The sequence below is a fragment of the Blastocystis hominis genome (genome assembly GCF_000151665.1).
Source record: "Blastocystis hominis, Singapore isolate B (sub-type 7) whole genome shotgun sequence assembly, scaffold_8".
NCBI lineage: Eukaryota > Bigyra > Opalinata > Blastocystidae > Blastocystis > Blastocystis hominis.
Window position 1 is genome coordinate 757709 of NW_013171867.1, and position 15279 is coordinate 772987.

General features: G+C 41.4%; 4 protein-coding genes; 1 reads left to right on the forward strand and 3 right to left on the reverse strand.

The window, feature by feature from the left end:
- Window positions 1–430: 430 nt before the first annotated feature.
- Window positions 431–1797, forward strand: GSBLH_T00004910001 (uncharacterized protein; the record flags this gene model as incomplete). XM_013043890.1 has 5 exons in its annotated part: window positions 431–462; window positions 495–616; window positions 649–825; window positions 857–1063; window positions 1093–1797. The coding sequence occupies exons 1-5, from the start codon at window positions 450–452 to the stop codon at window positions 1795–1797; spliced, it is 1224 nt and encodes a 407-aa protein (XP_012899344.1). The 5' UTR covers window positions 431–449.
- Window positions 1798–11558: 9761 nt separating this feature from the next.
- On the reverse strand, window positions 11559–13087 carry GSBLH_T00004911001 (uncharacterized protein; the record flags this gene model as incomplete). XM_013043891.1 has 7 exons in its annotated part: window positions 11559–12104; window positions 12133–12314; window positions 12341–12382; window positions 12417–12567; window positions 12597–12673; window positions 12706–12822; window positions 12853–13087. The coding sequence occupies 7 exons, from the start codon at window positions 13085–13087 to the stop codon at window positions 11610–11612; spliced, it is 1299 nt and encodes a 432-aa protein (XP_012899345.1). The 3' UTR covers window positions 11559–11609.
- Window positions 13088–13212: 125 nt separating this feature from the next.
- GSBLH_T00004912001 (uncharacterized protein) lies at window positions 13213–14198 on the reverse strand (the record flags this gene model as incomplete). The annotated part of the gene is made up of 5 exons (XM_013043892.1): window positions 13213–13346; window positions 13376–13763; window positions 13794–13854; window positions 13886–14042; window positions 14078–14198. 5 exons carry the CDS (start codon window positions 14196–14198, stop codon window positions 13213–13215), a joined length of 861 nt encoding a protein of 286 aa, XP_012899346.1.
- Window positions 14199–14306: 108 nt separating this feature from the next.
- Window positions 14307–14817, reverse strand: GSBLH_T00004913001 (uncharacterized protein; the record flags this gene model as incomplete). Its single annotated transcript, XM_013043893.1, has 4 exons — window positions 14307–14554; window positions 14585–14666; window positions 14698–14730; window positions 14764–14817. 4 exons carry the CDS (start codon window positions 14815–14817, stop codon window positions 14307–14309), a joined length of 417 nt encoding a protein of 138 aa, XP_012899347.1.
- Window positions 14818–15279: the final 462 nt, after the last annotated feature.

The window sequence follows — 15279 nt, forward strand, 5'->3', positions numbered from 1 at the left end:
ATTGACTTGAAGGAAGCGCTGAATCTTCTGATCGTTGAGTTCTTCGAGAATCCCATTTTTGACAGAGGAAAAATCGCTATTGAGCTTGTCGAATCCAATAAGCATGAGGTTGACGTCCACCTCGACAGTCACAGTGTCCACTGTGTCAAATGCGTGTGGATGATCTGCTATTTTATCCTGAACGTGATGGGCACGCCATAACATCCTACACTTTCGTCGTCTGTTGTGTTTAGAAATCAGGGTTACAGAGCGTACATAACAAAATAGCAGCACTAAGAAGAGAATGGCATGTGTAGAAACTAGTTTCATCTTCTTAGGAGGAAGAAAGACTTTAGGGAGTTAGGTCATTGACTTCCTTGCTTAAGTACGCGAATAACCGCGGGATTCGCAGGGGCACAAATCTGAAATGGACATTCATTTTCTTTGTTGTATTTGTATTGCAAAAAGTAATGTCTGGAATCAGTACGCGCGCTCGAGTTGTGGATTATTCCTAGTTGCTCAGCCGGGTAGTATTAAGAAAGTTGCTGCCGCTGCGTTTTTCAAGCTGCGATCCTCTGGCTTTGACAAGGAGGAGTGCAAGGAATGCCTGAAATCCTTGTCAGATGATCTGGAAAGCGTGTGTTTTGTCATTTGGTTTAATCCCTATAGTACGTGGAGTGGCTAAATAAGAGCATGGAACAGAAGCTGAAGGAGATTGAGTATTATGTAATGACACAGAAAAAGCAGAAAGCGCTTGATAACATTAATTATCGTATGAGAGGTGAGAACACTCTTGCTATGATCGAGGTGCTGAATCCCATGGTCGAAAAAGTGCGCAAAGCTTACGTAATTGTCTTCTTTTCAAAGTCATCGGTAGAAGTCTGTTCTGAAGGAAGATAAGGTTCCCGATGACGTGAAGGTGGAACTGACTACGATTATGTACCTCGTGGACAAGCTGAACATCGCGAACTGGCTCAAGCTGAAGAAGCAGCTGCTTCTGAAGTACGGAAACGACTGGATGGAGAAGGTGGAGAGCAAGAAGAAGAACGTGGATGCGCAGATCCTCGAGTTCGAGTCGTTCAAGGTACTGTGTGTGGAATGTGTGTCATGCAGCCGAAAGAGAAGAACGTCCGTGACAAGTACAAGGAATACGAAGATGCCTGGAAGCTGAAGCTGAAGAAGGAGGAGGAGGAGCTGGACATCGAGGAGCTGGACGAGGACGTGGCGACGGAGTCGGACACGCAGATCCGCGATGTGCACAATCTGGATGACATCGATAGCGACGATCTCTCGCCGATCGCGTTGAAGAAGTTCGAGAAGAAGTCGCTGAAGAAGGAAGGAGCGAGCTCGTCTTCGTCGTCTTCGTCTTCTTCTAGTTCGGATTCGGATTCGGATTCGGATTCGGACTCGGATTCGGACTCGGATGGAAAGAAGAAGAAGAAGGGCAAGGCTTTGGCGAAGAAGGCTGCGAAGAAGGAGGAATCGAGCTCGGAGTCCAGTTCCGATTCGGAGTCGGAGAAGGAGGAGAAGAAGAAGAAGGAAGAGAAGAAGAAGGAGGAGTCGAGCTCCGATTCTTCTGATTCTGATTCCGATTCTTCCGATTCCGAGTCTGAGAAGGAAGAAGAGAAGAAGAAGAAGGAAGAGGAGGAGAAAAAGAAGAAGGAAGAGTCGAGCTCCGATTCCTCGGATTCCGATTCCGATTCCGATTCATCGTCCAGCTCGGATTCCGACTCGGAGCCGAAAAAGAAGGAGGCGTCTTCTTCGGATTCATCGTCCAGCTCGGATTCGGATTCGGATTCGGATTCGGACTCAGACTAAAGCGTGTTTGCGATTGCTTAATTTTTTTGTTTGTGTTAATCCTTCTCAATTTGATTCTATTATGGAGGATAAGGACAAGGAGGATCATGAGGTGAAGGAGACTGAGCATCCTAAGCCTAGATTTGGAATATTGAAGAAAAGGAGCATTCCCGTTAAAGAACTGTATGGCACATAATGGATACAACATATGTAGATTATATGAACATCCTTTAGAGCTGGAGTGTAAGAGATTCAAAAAGGATGGCCAATTTGAATCGATGAACCTAAGTGATACTTCTAATGAGGAAGAGGAGTTTGTTGCTATTGCTTATTCTTATCTCTAGTCATCTACCCTCTGATCTTATTAGCTTTAAGAATCTTACTATTCCTAATGACGCTTATTGTAGTGGACAGAAAGGAGGTACTAATAATTTGATATTCTCTCTAGATTTCTCGTCTTCCATGTGTCTTGGCTCCGAATTACATCTACAGCACCCTCTCTTCATAAAGCTAGTGGAGGGAAAATGGAAGCCCAAGAAACTTCCAAGTCGGAAATCCACTTCGTATGTGAACGTCATTCCAGTCTAATCCTCAGCAAATCACCCAAGAGTTCTGATTCTCCCGAGAAATCTCCCGTTACCCAGATTCTCGAAACCATTTTCCCCAAATCTTGGTGGGAAAAAGACCCTGCTTCCGCCATGATCCCCATCGACTCGCTCGAATACTCCATCCAATACCTTCCTCTCCCCATCTCCCCCTCGTATCAGGTCAGCTACCAGGGCAATCCGCTTCCCCTCAACAGTCTTCAGCTTGCATTCTGCCGCTCCATCGCTTCCACCCTGCAAACAAAAGACAAATCCGCTCTCGATTCGGTTCTCAGAGAGCTTCGCAATCTCGGTGAGCTGCCTCCCATCGACGATCCTTCCTCTCTGGACTTCTCCGAGATCCCCAACATCAAACTGCCTCACGCGGGAAAGATGCTAAGCTTTGTTCTGCTCAATGGATCGGTGTATTCGATTCGAACGCCCATTCACCAATTCAAAGTGGACAAATCACGCTCCGTTTCGGTAATCCGTTTTCTCCCATTCTCTCTCGCAGCAATTCACGCTTCCAGAAACGGTTAGTCTCCATGGAACGCTCGATTCGCCGATTCCATACTGCTCCCTGCAAGGCCACAACTGGGAAACGATTCAATTCGACCCGAAAGCGAAGTGGATCGCGCGCACAGAAACCGCCAATTTGATATCGCTGTATAACATCGATATGATGGGAGCGGAAGTTGTGAGACAGCGAATGCTGAAAGTAGAAGCAAAGGATTTGCTGGATGGTTGTAGAGCCAAATGATCGCGATTGGATTGAAGGATATGCGATCCTGGGTCAAACGGTGCATTGCCTGTTCAACAATCCAACTAGGGTAGGAGTTTTGGAATTGCAGAAACATAGTCAACTCGCCACAATGTTTTGGCTGTATGACAATTTGGGATTTGAAATGCTTTTGAAAATGAGTTTGGCGCCTTCTATTTCGTGGACCGTTTCGATGTTGAGATTCCATAAAAAAGACACCATCGATTTTTACATTTACGACAACACGAGTGACTTTGTTCGAATCAACGTGGCTCTGTCGAGCTTCTCTTATTTCTAGTTCGAAAACCTCGAAAAAGGAGCTTCGATTTTCCAGAATCTTTTTAATTACTGCAAATCCAAGAAGCCCAGTGCTTTAGTGTTCGATCAAGTCAATGAACGAATCCTTTATTCTCATTTATCGCTTTATTTCGAAGTCTTCGATAAAGAATCCTTCTTTGTTTACCAGATGACAAAGCTTATGGAACTCTTTCTGTACCATCTCCATGCCAAAAAAGCGACAAGTGAGAACGTGTTTGAATGCATTCGGAACGCAGCCGAGATTTTGCATCAAAACCCGATCCCTGGAAAAGGGGAATCGGAGAAACTTTTGTCCTCTTATGAGTTAGTACGACAGAAGAAACAAGTAGTGAAGAAAGCGATGGAAATTATTAGCGAAGCAAAGAAGCTGTCAAAGGATGGATCGAATTCGACATCGAATTCGACATCGAATACGCAATCAGAAGAGGAATCGAGAGAATTGGAGGAAATGCTTCAGAAAACTAAGGACGGTCTCAGTGAAGAAAATGGAACGAATTCAAGAGTGCTAAAATGGATAGAGAAGGAGGAGTGGAAGCAAGAATGGATCAAGGCGTTCGGAGGGAAGACGAATATGGAGAAAATGAAGATGGCTGTTTTGAGGTGCATGATCAATCATAAGTTTTCTATTAAAAATCTCGAGGAAGAACTTTCAAATGTGGAAAGAAAACTTAGAAAGGCTGCAAAGCGTATTATGAAGGAGGTAATAACTGAAACGAGATTGTGAGGGATAGAGGCGAAAGCACGTGAAAGTGTTGTCTTTGTTAGGTTGCGTCGACCCGCGTGTTGTGGTAGCGTGGTGCAAGCAGGTTTTTTGTTTGTGGGGGAAGTCATAGATAGAGGAAACTCTCAATTAATGAGATTTATACCGATGAAGTTAACCAATTTAGGATTTCATGGGCAACGAATACAAGTGCTCTTTTTGTGTTTTGTTCTGTTTGTTTCACTAGTTTCTAAAATAGCTTTTGGGAAGATTCATGGGATGGTACAGGTGTTGTAACAAAGTAGTTGGAATTATCATGGATAGTATTCATTGTATTGGACAAAGAGTATTTGCTGATCATTGCATCAATTAGCAAGATCAGTGAAAATAAAAGAAACATCTAGATATAATAAAAAAGGAATACTATCAAGTGGTTGCTCCATCTGCATACCACATATATCAGATAATGTAAATATGGTTGTATCTACTTCAGAAGAAGAAAAAAAGAAGAGGAAGAAGAATCCGTTTCTGAGACATAAATATACTCCATTCCGCTTTCCTCTTCACTTTATGTTCTTGCATTCCTATTCTCATATTGATCCACTCCATTGTATTGACAATAATTCAATCCACCGCACTTATTGAAAAAAGGATTGCACTTTTGGCAATCATCAGAGATACCAATGAATGGATCACACACCATCGATGATTTCGGCTCCATTTCCGGACGATATCTAGGGCGAGGTCTAGGCACCATACCAGAACTAAGAAGAGGAACCAAGGGATTAGGCATGACTGTTTCCACCAATATGTTGCTCGCTAAATGAACCTTCGATGAGGAATCAAACTCGCAAGCAATTCTTGAGGAAGAGGAACGCCATTACAACAGGTGAATAAAATGTGAATCATAATCACAAACTCAGCAAAGTCCAAACGACCATCCTTATCCAAATCAGACATCGAATACAATTTCTCCAATCCTTTTTTAGGTCATCCACTCTGAGAATGATAGGCAATCACAGCATCATGAGGCAATTTGTGGCTCTGATCCTTGTACAACTGTAAGAATTATTGTTGAATGAAAGCACGTTGTTCATTGAATTCACCGTGACATATCAACTTTCTATTCTCATGACAAAAAAATTATCATGTATTCTCCTTTAATATGGTTTAAAACACGTTTAAAACTGCATTGATCCAGGATAACATTATACGACTGTACAAAAGCAACACAACTAACTCAAAGAAAGTATTCTTAATATAAACAAACAATTATAACGCTATTACAAATACAATGACCTGAATTAGTGACAATCAACTTCCACTCCCGATTTTTTTCAATAAAAAGTATTAAAGTCTTTGAAATAAAAAGAAATGCCAAATCAATCTATTTGTGTTGAGAAATTCCCATCTAAGGCAAAAATAGGTTTGCCGCCAAAAATCAAACAATCATATTTTATTTATATTACGATGCAAAAGATTGCTGATTTTGTCAACTCCTTTATTGTCGGCTATAGTGTTGATAGCTCCATTATCCAAAATGTGCAGGCATACTTGAATGAGAAATGGGAAGTAGATGGTTGGATTTCACTCATATTGAGTAATGGAGAGTGTGCAATGTTGCGATTCAATAATGGAGTATTCATGAATCAAGGATTTGTCCTCAATGAGCAGAAAGTGTTGAAAGTGTTCGGAAATCATCAAATTGGTGATATTTCATATAATGAAGAACAATCCATTGTTGAAGAAGGAATAGTGGACTTGGATCATGGGACTCGATTTGAAGGATTGATATTGACAGAAAACAAGTTTGGAATTCCATTTGGATATGGTGAAATGTATGATGATGATGGAATATTGGTGTACAAGGGCATAATGATCAATTGGAAACGATTTGGATATGGAACGAGTTATCATAATAATGGATGTATTGAATATGAAGGATATTGGTGTGATGACAATCGATTTGGAAGAGGAATCGTGTATGATCGATATGGTAAATTAGTGAAAGAATGTAAATGGTACAATGGTATAGAATGTGATACTGACGTCGTATATGAAGGCGATGGAAGCAAACCACTGAATATGGGAATGAAACATTTGAAGCTGATCGACAGGTGTATATTACGCGATTGGGATGTTTCATGGTTTCTGAATTTGGAATCAATCGAAATCGGCGATAAATGTTTTAGGTTTGTAAAGGCATTCAAAATCGATGGATTGAATCGATTGAAAACTATCAAAATTGGAAAGAAGTCATTTACACACCAGAAGTTTTGGTTTGACGGGGATATGGACAATAACGAAAACGAAAATGAGAAAATTGATGTTAAAACAAAATCATTTCGTATACTGAATTGTGAATCATTGGAATCGATTCAAATTGGTGAACATAGTTTCAGTGATTTTGGAGGCGACTTTGAATTGAAGAATCTACCACAATTGAAATCCATTCAACTTGGTGCTGTTAAAAGTTATTCTCGCAATTTCTGGTATGGATCGTTAGTGATTCGAGGTATTGATATATTATATTGATGATTTGATAAATGCATAGATCTTCCAAATCTGCATTCCATTGAACTGGGTGATGATGCATTCCATGAATCTGTATCAACAGTAATCGAAAGTATTGAATGAATTTGAATGAAATGATTGATCTGTAGATCTTCCATCATTACAATCCATTCAACTCGGCTTTCATTGCCTATGTGGATCATGGAATGACAACTCATGCTCCTTGATAATGCGAAGTATGAATGAAATGATTCGAAATGATTGAATTATTAGATCTTCCAAGTCTTACATCCTTAAGTTCCAAAGAAGACAGTTTCCTTTTTTCTCGTTCAGTGACATTGGAGAGTAGACAAAGAATAGAGTATTGATCGTATTTAGATATTCCGAATCTACATTCAATCGAAATCCCTCATTCTCATTGGAGATATTCTTCTTTTCAGTACATTCAGAAGAAATCAATTTCAAGTACTTACTATGGATCATTTCTATTTTTAGATGTTAGCGAAGAGTTATCGTCAGCCATTCCTTTTATTTCGAACGATATTGAACAGATGGATTCATCTGTTTCTTCAATCAAAATTCCAAATAACAGCTGTAATGATGATCATAGTTCCACTCTTGTCTTTTCTCGCTTTCCTTCACTGGAATTACTGGAAATGGGCGATGAGTGTTATAAACTAACGAAGTCTTTCTGTATTGATGGTATAAAGAAGCTGAGTTGTTTGAAAATCGGATCAAATTCATTTACCATGAATACAGAGAAACGCAGATGTCGTTCAAGTTCATTTCAGATCAAGAATTGTGAGTCATTGAAAACGATTGAAATCGGAATTTTCAGTTTTTCTGACTGTTCAGGAGGATTTGGATTAAAGAATCTTCCGTCATTACAGTCGATCAAAATTGGTACAATTGGAAGAAAGTCATACAATTTCTATAGAAGTTCGTTTATAATACGAAGTATGGATATTCTTTGAACTCTGTTGAAATACTAGATCTTCCAAATCTAAAAACCATCACATTAGGTGAACGAGCGTTTTATGATTCCTTATCAACAATCATCGAAAGTAGATATCGATTGGAATGAAATGACGGGAATAGATCTTCCGTCGTTGCAATCTATTGAACTTGGCCGGTATGCTCTCTATGGAAACAAAAGCAGTTCATCAAGTTCCTTGAAAATGCGAAGTATGGATGAAAGGATTCGAAATGATGGGTGTAGATCTTCCAAATCTGAAGTCCATTACATGTAGCAAAGGATATAGCTTCCATCGCCCTCGAAAAGTAATTTTGAAAGGTAATCTAGTGCATTCATCGTTGATTATTCAGATATTCCAAATCTTCAAGACGTTAATCTTCCTCATTCGTTTTGTTTTGTCAAATCAAAATCTGTTTCGAGTACAACGATCCATTGCCCACTTACAAATAGATGTTTCTCCATTGATTTCCGACTTAATTATTGAAGAAGAAACTGACTCTGAGTATATTAGTGATTCCAGTGATTCGCCCTATGAGGAACACAAGAAGTAGAGTGCATGGAATCGCTTAAAGAATACTATATCCAATTAAAGAAGAGTAATTTTAATGTTAGTCGACTTATTTTTTATTTTTTTGTTACAAAACTGGTTTAAGAGCTGTTAAGTGATAACTCGTTTGTTATTAAGTGTATTTGTACACTTTTAATACAATAGTATGAAAAAAACATAGGCAACGGATCTTGATTCACTTCCTGCATACGCATCTTCTTCAATAACCACGAGATCCTATTCCAAGGAATTTAACTATCTGATACCGACAAGATCAGCGAGAATCAAAGAAACATCTAAGATTAAAGTGAACTAAACAAACAATACTAATCACGGATTTGGAATGAATTCTCCAAAATGACTGAGGTAAATTGATTTTTCTAAGATTTGGAATATCTAAATTCTATCGATATTCCTAATTTCATTCTACTTTCCAAAACAGCAGAACGAGGACAAGTAAAACCATATCCTCCAGTATTGATAATGGATGTTAGACTAGGAAGATCTAATAATTCAATCATTTCGATTCATTTCATTCATACTTCGCATTGTCAATGAACATGATTCATTATCATTTCCACAAAGTGCAGCCAAACCGAGTTGAATGGATTGTAATAATGGAAGATCTACAGATCAATCATTTTATTCAAATTCATTCAATACTTTCGATTACTGTTGATACAGATTCATGGAATGCATGATCACCCAGTTCAATAGAATGCAGATTTGGAAAATCTATGCATCATTCAAATATTCAATATCATATCAATACCTTGAATCACAAACGAACTAGAATAGAAATTCCATGACCTACTTCCAATTGTACCAATTTGAATGGATTGTAATTGTGGTAGATTCTTCAATTCAAAGTCGCCAGCATAATCACTGAAACTATATCCACCAATTTGAATGGATTCCAATGATTCACAGTTCAATATGTGGAATGATTTCGATTTATCCTCTCCGTAAGTATTCTTTTTCTGAGTAAATGAATTGCTTCCGATTTTGATCGTTTTCAATCGATTCAATCCATCGATTTGGAATGTTTTCACTGAGCCAAAACATTCATCACCAATCTCAATGTATTCAACATTAGTAAATCGAGAGAAATCAAATATGGTATATTCATTATCATTACAAGTCCAATTGGGAAGAACGATCCGAATAATAGATGATTTCATTGATCGGATAATATTGGAATGGTATATTTTTGAAGGTAATAGTCCAGAAAGGAGTGGGCTAACATCTAAAGTAAATTGCGATATCTATTATGTACTATTCACAACGACGTCAATAATACTATAAAATGAATGAGGTAGATCCACCATTTTGAGATTTGGAATATCTAAATACACTTAATTGTTTCTTTTTGAACTACTTTCCAATGTCAAATAACGCTTATAATGGAAGCTATATCCTTTAGAATTGATAATAGATGCCAGATTGGGAAGATCTGAAGTGTTTATTTCAAATCATTTCATTCATACTCCGCATTATCAATGAGCAGGATTCACCTTCACTATATCCAGCAAGTGCGCTCCAACCGAGTTCAATGGATTGTAATAATGGAAGATCTATACCAATATTCCCTACAAACTCATTCAATACTTTCAATTATTGTCGACGTGCTCCCAAATGATGTATCACCCAATGAAATGGATTGTAGACTTGGAAGATCTAATCAAAATAAAATCCCCTAATTCACTGACCTTGGAGTATAAATGAGCTGTGTATGTCAAAATTCCATGACTTGGTTCCAATTTTCCCAACTGTAATTGACTGCAGTGAATTCAAATTTCTCAATACAAAATCTCCTCCATAATCACTGAAACTACCCTCACCAATTTCAATCGTTTTCAATGATTTACAATTCATTATTGTGAATGACTTAAATTCAATTATCACTCTACTTTCCGCAGCCTTGTTATCATTTTCCCAATCACTTTCTTTCACTTGAGTAAACGAATTCTTTCCGATTTTCAAACTTCTCAATCGATTCAATCCTTCGATTTTGACTTCTAGCACGGATTCAAAGCAATCATCACCGATTTCAATGGATCGTATCCTATTATAATTGTTCAGATCCAATTGATTCAAGTCGTTACAGCAATTCGATGATATCGTCAAATCTGTTACCTGCAGACTCATATCAGTGAGGTCTTTAGTATTCTGGATCACCAGTTGTAGTGGAACTGGGTGGTACCATCCATCAGTTAGATCCACTCCACTCACTTCTGCTCCATCTTTCCATTCACATTCTCGAGTTGCGATTCCAGTCTTTTCATCGATCAAACATCCTTTCCCTTCACGAATAAATCGTTCATTGTCTTCATCATAGCGAAATCCACCCACATAGATTGGAATTCGTTTCATTGGATCCAAGCTATCTGCTCCGTTTCGCTTCAATTCGGTCATCGTATCTCCATTGAAACATCGAATCACCTCTTTCAATACTCCTTTGCTCCACATCCCTTCCACAACCACATTTCCGCTTTCTTCATCGTATTCGATACCCCAGCCTTCTTTCATTCGTCTTTCGTTGTACCCTCCGTGATACAGCAAATGCCCCGTTTGGACTGACCAGATTTCCATTCGTTGGCTTTTTTCGTAATTAGTAATGCGATTGAAGTTTCTTTGTTCCAGAATATCTTCGAACCGTTGACTGAAATCCACTCGACCATTCTTGTAGGCGGTAAATTCTTCCGATCTTTTTCCTTTCTCGTTTTCTTGCCACTTCTGTTTCAGTACGTTATTTTCAAAAAGAAATACATCCCCTGATTCAGACCGTAAAAGAAATTCGGCCTTATGAACTCCTTGATAGCGTTGAGCAGTGTATTTTATCCCATTCCTCATAATTGTTTCAGGCTGGCCGAGGGTGATATATCTATCTTGTAGATATTGTGATCCCTTGAATTCTTTTAGAACAGCTATTGGTAATTGTAGATAAGAGAATCAACATTGCGAATTCATTCTTTGATGCGGCAATATACCTTCGAAATAAACTTTGTTATATTTACAACAAAAAATGGCCAATTTTGGCACAATAGATTCTATGTGGAGATGCGTAGATGCGAATATCAATTAGTGTATGTGTAAACTAAACAGTACCACGTCCTCTTGTCCTCGTTCTCAAGTAGATTTGAATATGAGGTAACTCTTTTGTTACTAAATAGATATACATATTTAAATAGTATTGTTGACACAAAACCATACTGAAATCACAGAGTTGGGTTGGGTTGTGTAGCTTGACAAAGATAGGTAGAACTGGCTCTCTTTCCATTCTCATCCAGTTCCTCGTTGCATAAGCATGCACAAGCACTCCAAACCCGCACGATTCTACATCGACTCTCCAATTCCACCAACCAGTTTCGAACAAACACATCGATAGCAAGCTATCTCTTCTTGATTATTTCAATCCTGCACTTCCCTCCCGCCTAAAATCCTTCTTTGCTGGCCTGCTCAATCACCGCATCCATCTGCTCCTGCACCGACCTCGGAATTCCCTTCACTTTCACATTCAAAAACCCGCGAATAATCACGGACACCGCGGTTTCCTCGGTCATCCTCCGCGTCATCAAGTACTCGATCTTGTCCTTCGCGATCTTCCCGATCGCCGCTTCATGCGACAGCTCGGTTCCAAACCCGCCGCTAATCTGCGGGATCGAGTAGATCATCCCCTTTCCCTCCGTGATCACCAGGCCCTGGCACTCGATGTGTCCCTTCGTGTTCGGCGCATTCCCGTGGATATCCGCGCGCGCGAACACCGTTCCGCCCTTCGAAATCGTGCGCGTAATGCTCTCGCTTCGCGAGCCCTCGCCGTTCAGCAGCGCGCACGACCCAATGTCCAGATCCGTCCCTTCCTTCGCCAGCAGCACGCTCGAGAAGTTCGCCACCGCGTTTTTCCCGCGGAGATTCGCCACCGGACACATCTGCTCGAGAGCTCCCCCGCGGGACTACCTTCACGCGCTGCACCGGCTCCAGACAGACGTAGTTGCTGTAGAACACGCCGTTGTCGTCGACGATCGCCGCGGAAACCGGCCAGACCGCGAAGGCGTGGCACCAGGAATGGATCGAGATGAGAGAATTCGATCGAACCGTACCATCGAGAAACACAATTGCGCGTTGGACTCCACGTAGAACTCCGAGATTCCGTAGTGGTCGCCGCCGATAGAATCAGAAGCTTGCTGCGAGGGACAGTGATACGAGCCTGCAAGTCAGACGAAAAGTGGAAACAGAGAAACAGAACGAGGCGACGGTGAGCTGGGAGCCCGGCATCGCGATGAGAATGTTGTGGACGTACTGCATGTGGCTGCTCTCCATGATCAGCTGGCCGTTCACCGGATTCACCGAGCGGGCGCCGGGATGCGCGATGATCACGTACCCCGTCGGATTCTACCGTGAAAAGGGGAAACTGGGGAAACTGTTTCGTCGTTTTGAGCAACCGCGCGGGTCATGTCGTTTTTGTCGCGGGAGAGAGCCTTCCAGAAGTACTTCTCGCCTATCCCTAATCGTGGAAACGTGGAAACCTACGGAACCAATCATATTTCTTGAGGGCGTTTCCTAGGGTGATCACTTCGATGCCATCTTCGAAAGATTCCACGGTTTCGATGGTCTGATCGCGCTGCACGTATCTCCCTCCGTAGATCTCTGTTGGTTACTCGGTTTCCACGTTTCTACCATCGGTGGTATCGACTTTGAGCCCTTCTTCTTCCATTCGGACGTTGGAAGGCAAGGCGTAGTTGGTCTCTTCGAAGAAGGCGTCGTCCTCCATTTGATCGACGGTGTCCAGAAGCGAAGTCGGCTTTTCTTTTTCTTTTTCCTCTGCTTGCGTTGGATTCAATGAAGACGAGGTCGATGATGTCGATTTCATGAACGATTCCAAGAGATTGGATTTCGATTCGAACTCTTCCATATACGCTATCTATGAGAGTTCGATCGAATTCGGACCATTGTGTGTCGGTTTTTCGCTGCATTTCGCACACTCCAAATCGCATTTCAAGTTACGGAAATGTCTCGATTTACAAAATTCCGAAGAACCTACTCGAATCCTTCGCTTTGAATGATACGGAAGAACACGTATTCGTTGCCCGTGCACGCAATCCGACCTTCCATGACCACATGAGCGATCGTACCATGCATGAACTCCAGAATGCTTCCAGTGTGCGTGATGACTAGATTGAACGAGGAGTAACGATTCTACTGATTGTGGCGGAGCGTCGGCCGTTGATTGGCTGGTTCTGCAGGGAGGAAAGCGCCTTGCCCAAGACGCGAACACTCTCCAAATCAACGCCGCTTTCTGGCTCGTCCAGCATTGACAGCAGGGGCTTCTGGAGCAGAAGCTGGAAGGCTTCGCAACGCTTGCGTTCGCCACCGGAAAAACCCACGTTCAGATCGCGAGAGACTAAATTCGACATGGTGGTGATCTCGCTAACTTTCTGGATGTCTAGAGGTGAGAATTCGACAAAGAACGAACACTCTTCAGAGTTATCGCTAAAGGCAGTGGAAACTAAACGATTTACAGGAAGTCCCTCAATCTCGGGAGGACTTTGGAATAGCATGCCGATTCCCATAGTGGAACGGTCAGAAATCTAGAATCATTATCGTTTCAATTCAAAAACGGAAGTATTCGTAATGTCCTGTCCGAGGAAGCGAATCGATCCTTCCGTGACTATGCAGTCGCTATAGAGTAGAGGGAGGGGAGCAAATGTACCTTAATCCCATGATAGTCTTAATGAGGGTGCTCTTTCCCGAACCATTGGGTCCAAATAGAATGTGGGTCTCGCCCTCGTTGATCGTAAGGTTAATTCCCTTCAAAACCTCCTTGCCAGCAATCGTGACATGCAAATTTTCGACTTCTAAAATAGGTTCTAGAAATAAGAAGAGTCCAAGAGGCAGAACGAGCCATATAGCTTATCTATCTGAAAATCAAATTGAAAATAAAAATGAGAGAAGTCGAAAGCTTGGGACCAAATGATTTCTCTAATTCCGACTTCACTTCCTTTCGAAGTCTCGTCGTGGAACATGGATTCTTTCTACCCTACAATGAACATGGATACGACAGCCACTCCATCCATAGTAACACGACTTTGTTCCCGTTTCATTCTCCAACAAACACTCCAGCGAACGCCAAATTAATCCTTTGTCTTTAGATAATTGAGATATCCGCAGATAATAATAATCAGAATCATAACAGCCATAATGCCATAGGGTCGGCTCGATTTCTTATACTCCTCCGCCTTCACCACTTGCTGCAGTCCCTCGCGCACCTTCGTCACGGCCTGGTCCATATTATAATCAATTCGATCCACGATCGTTCCCTGCTCGATCACCAACTGATTCAGATCCTTGAAGATCTGAGCCAGTTCCTGCGCGCTCTTTGCTGCAAGTTACTCAACCCTAACAAGCAAACCGATTTGCTGAATCTCCTGCTCACGCGACTGCGCCTCGCGACGCATCATGTCCATAGCGCCCTTCTGGCTCTGATTAAATCCCTACGCGTCAAAAGGAGAGCAGAGAACGAACAGTCTCGATTAGATCGTCATCCTCACCCGTCGTCTACAACATGAACACACCACGAACAACCAGTACGCCGACACTGCGCAGCTTCTGGAAGAATTGCTTTTGCTTCTTACGGTAGGACATGGACAACTCCTGCAGACGGCTCGCCAGACCCTTCTGGACATTCTTGAAGATTCGCTCTTCTGTCTCATTTGTGTACTCTTTGCATAAGTAAAAAAATAGAAAGGAGCGTACGTCGCTTCTGTAAATTCTTAAGACGAGTCTCGCACTTGTGGAAGATGCGAGTCAAGTTCTGGGTATAGCTAGCAATCTGTGCATCACACTGCTTCACCTTGTCGTCAAACACTGCAGAAACACGATCTTTATAGATATTTTCCAAAGCGTTAACTAGTAGGATTATTTGGATCACAAACATGCTACTCTTCTTCTCAATATCGTCCAGATCAGCACGCACGCGCTCAATATCCTCAACCCAATAAGGAGCGATTGACTCACTACCCATTGGTTCCCTGAGAATAACTTGATAAGTCATAATCCGTACATTTCTCCATGAAGAAGAGAGGCATTCGGAGTGCTCATAGGTGA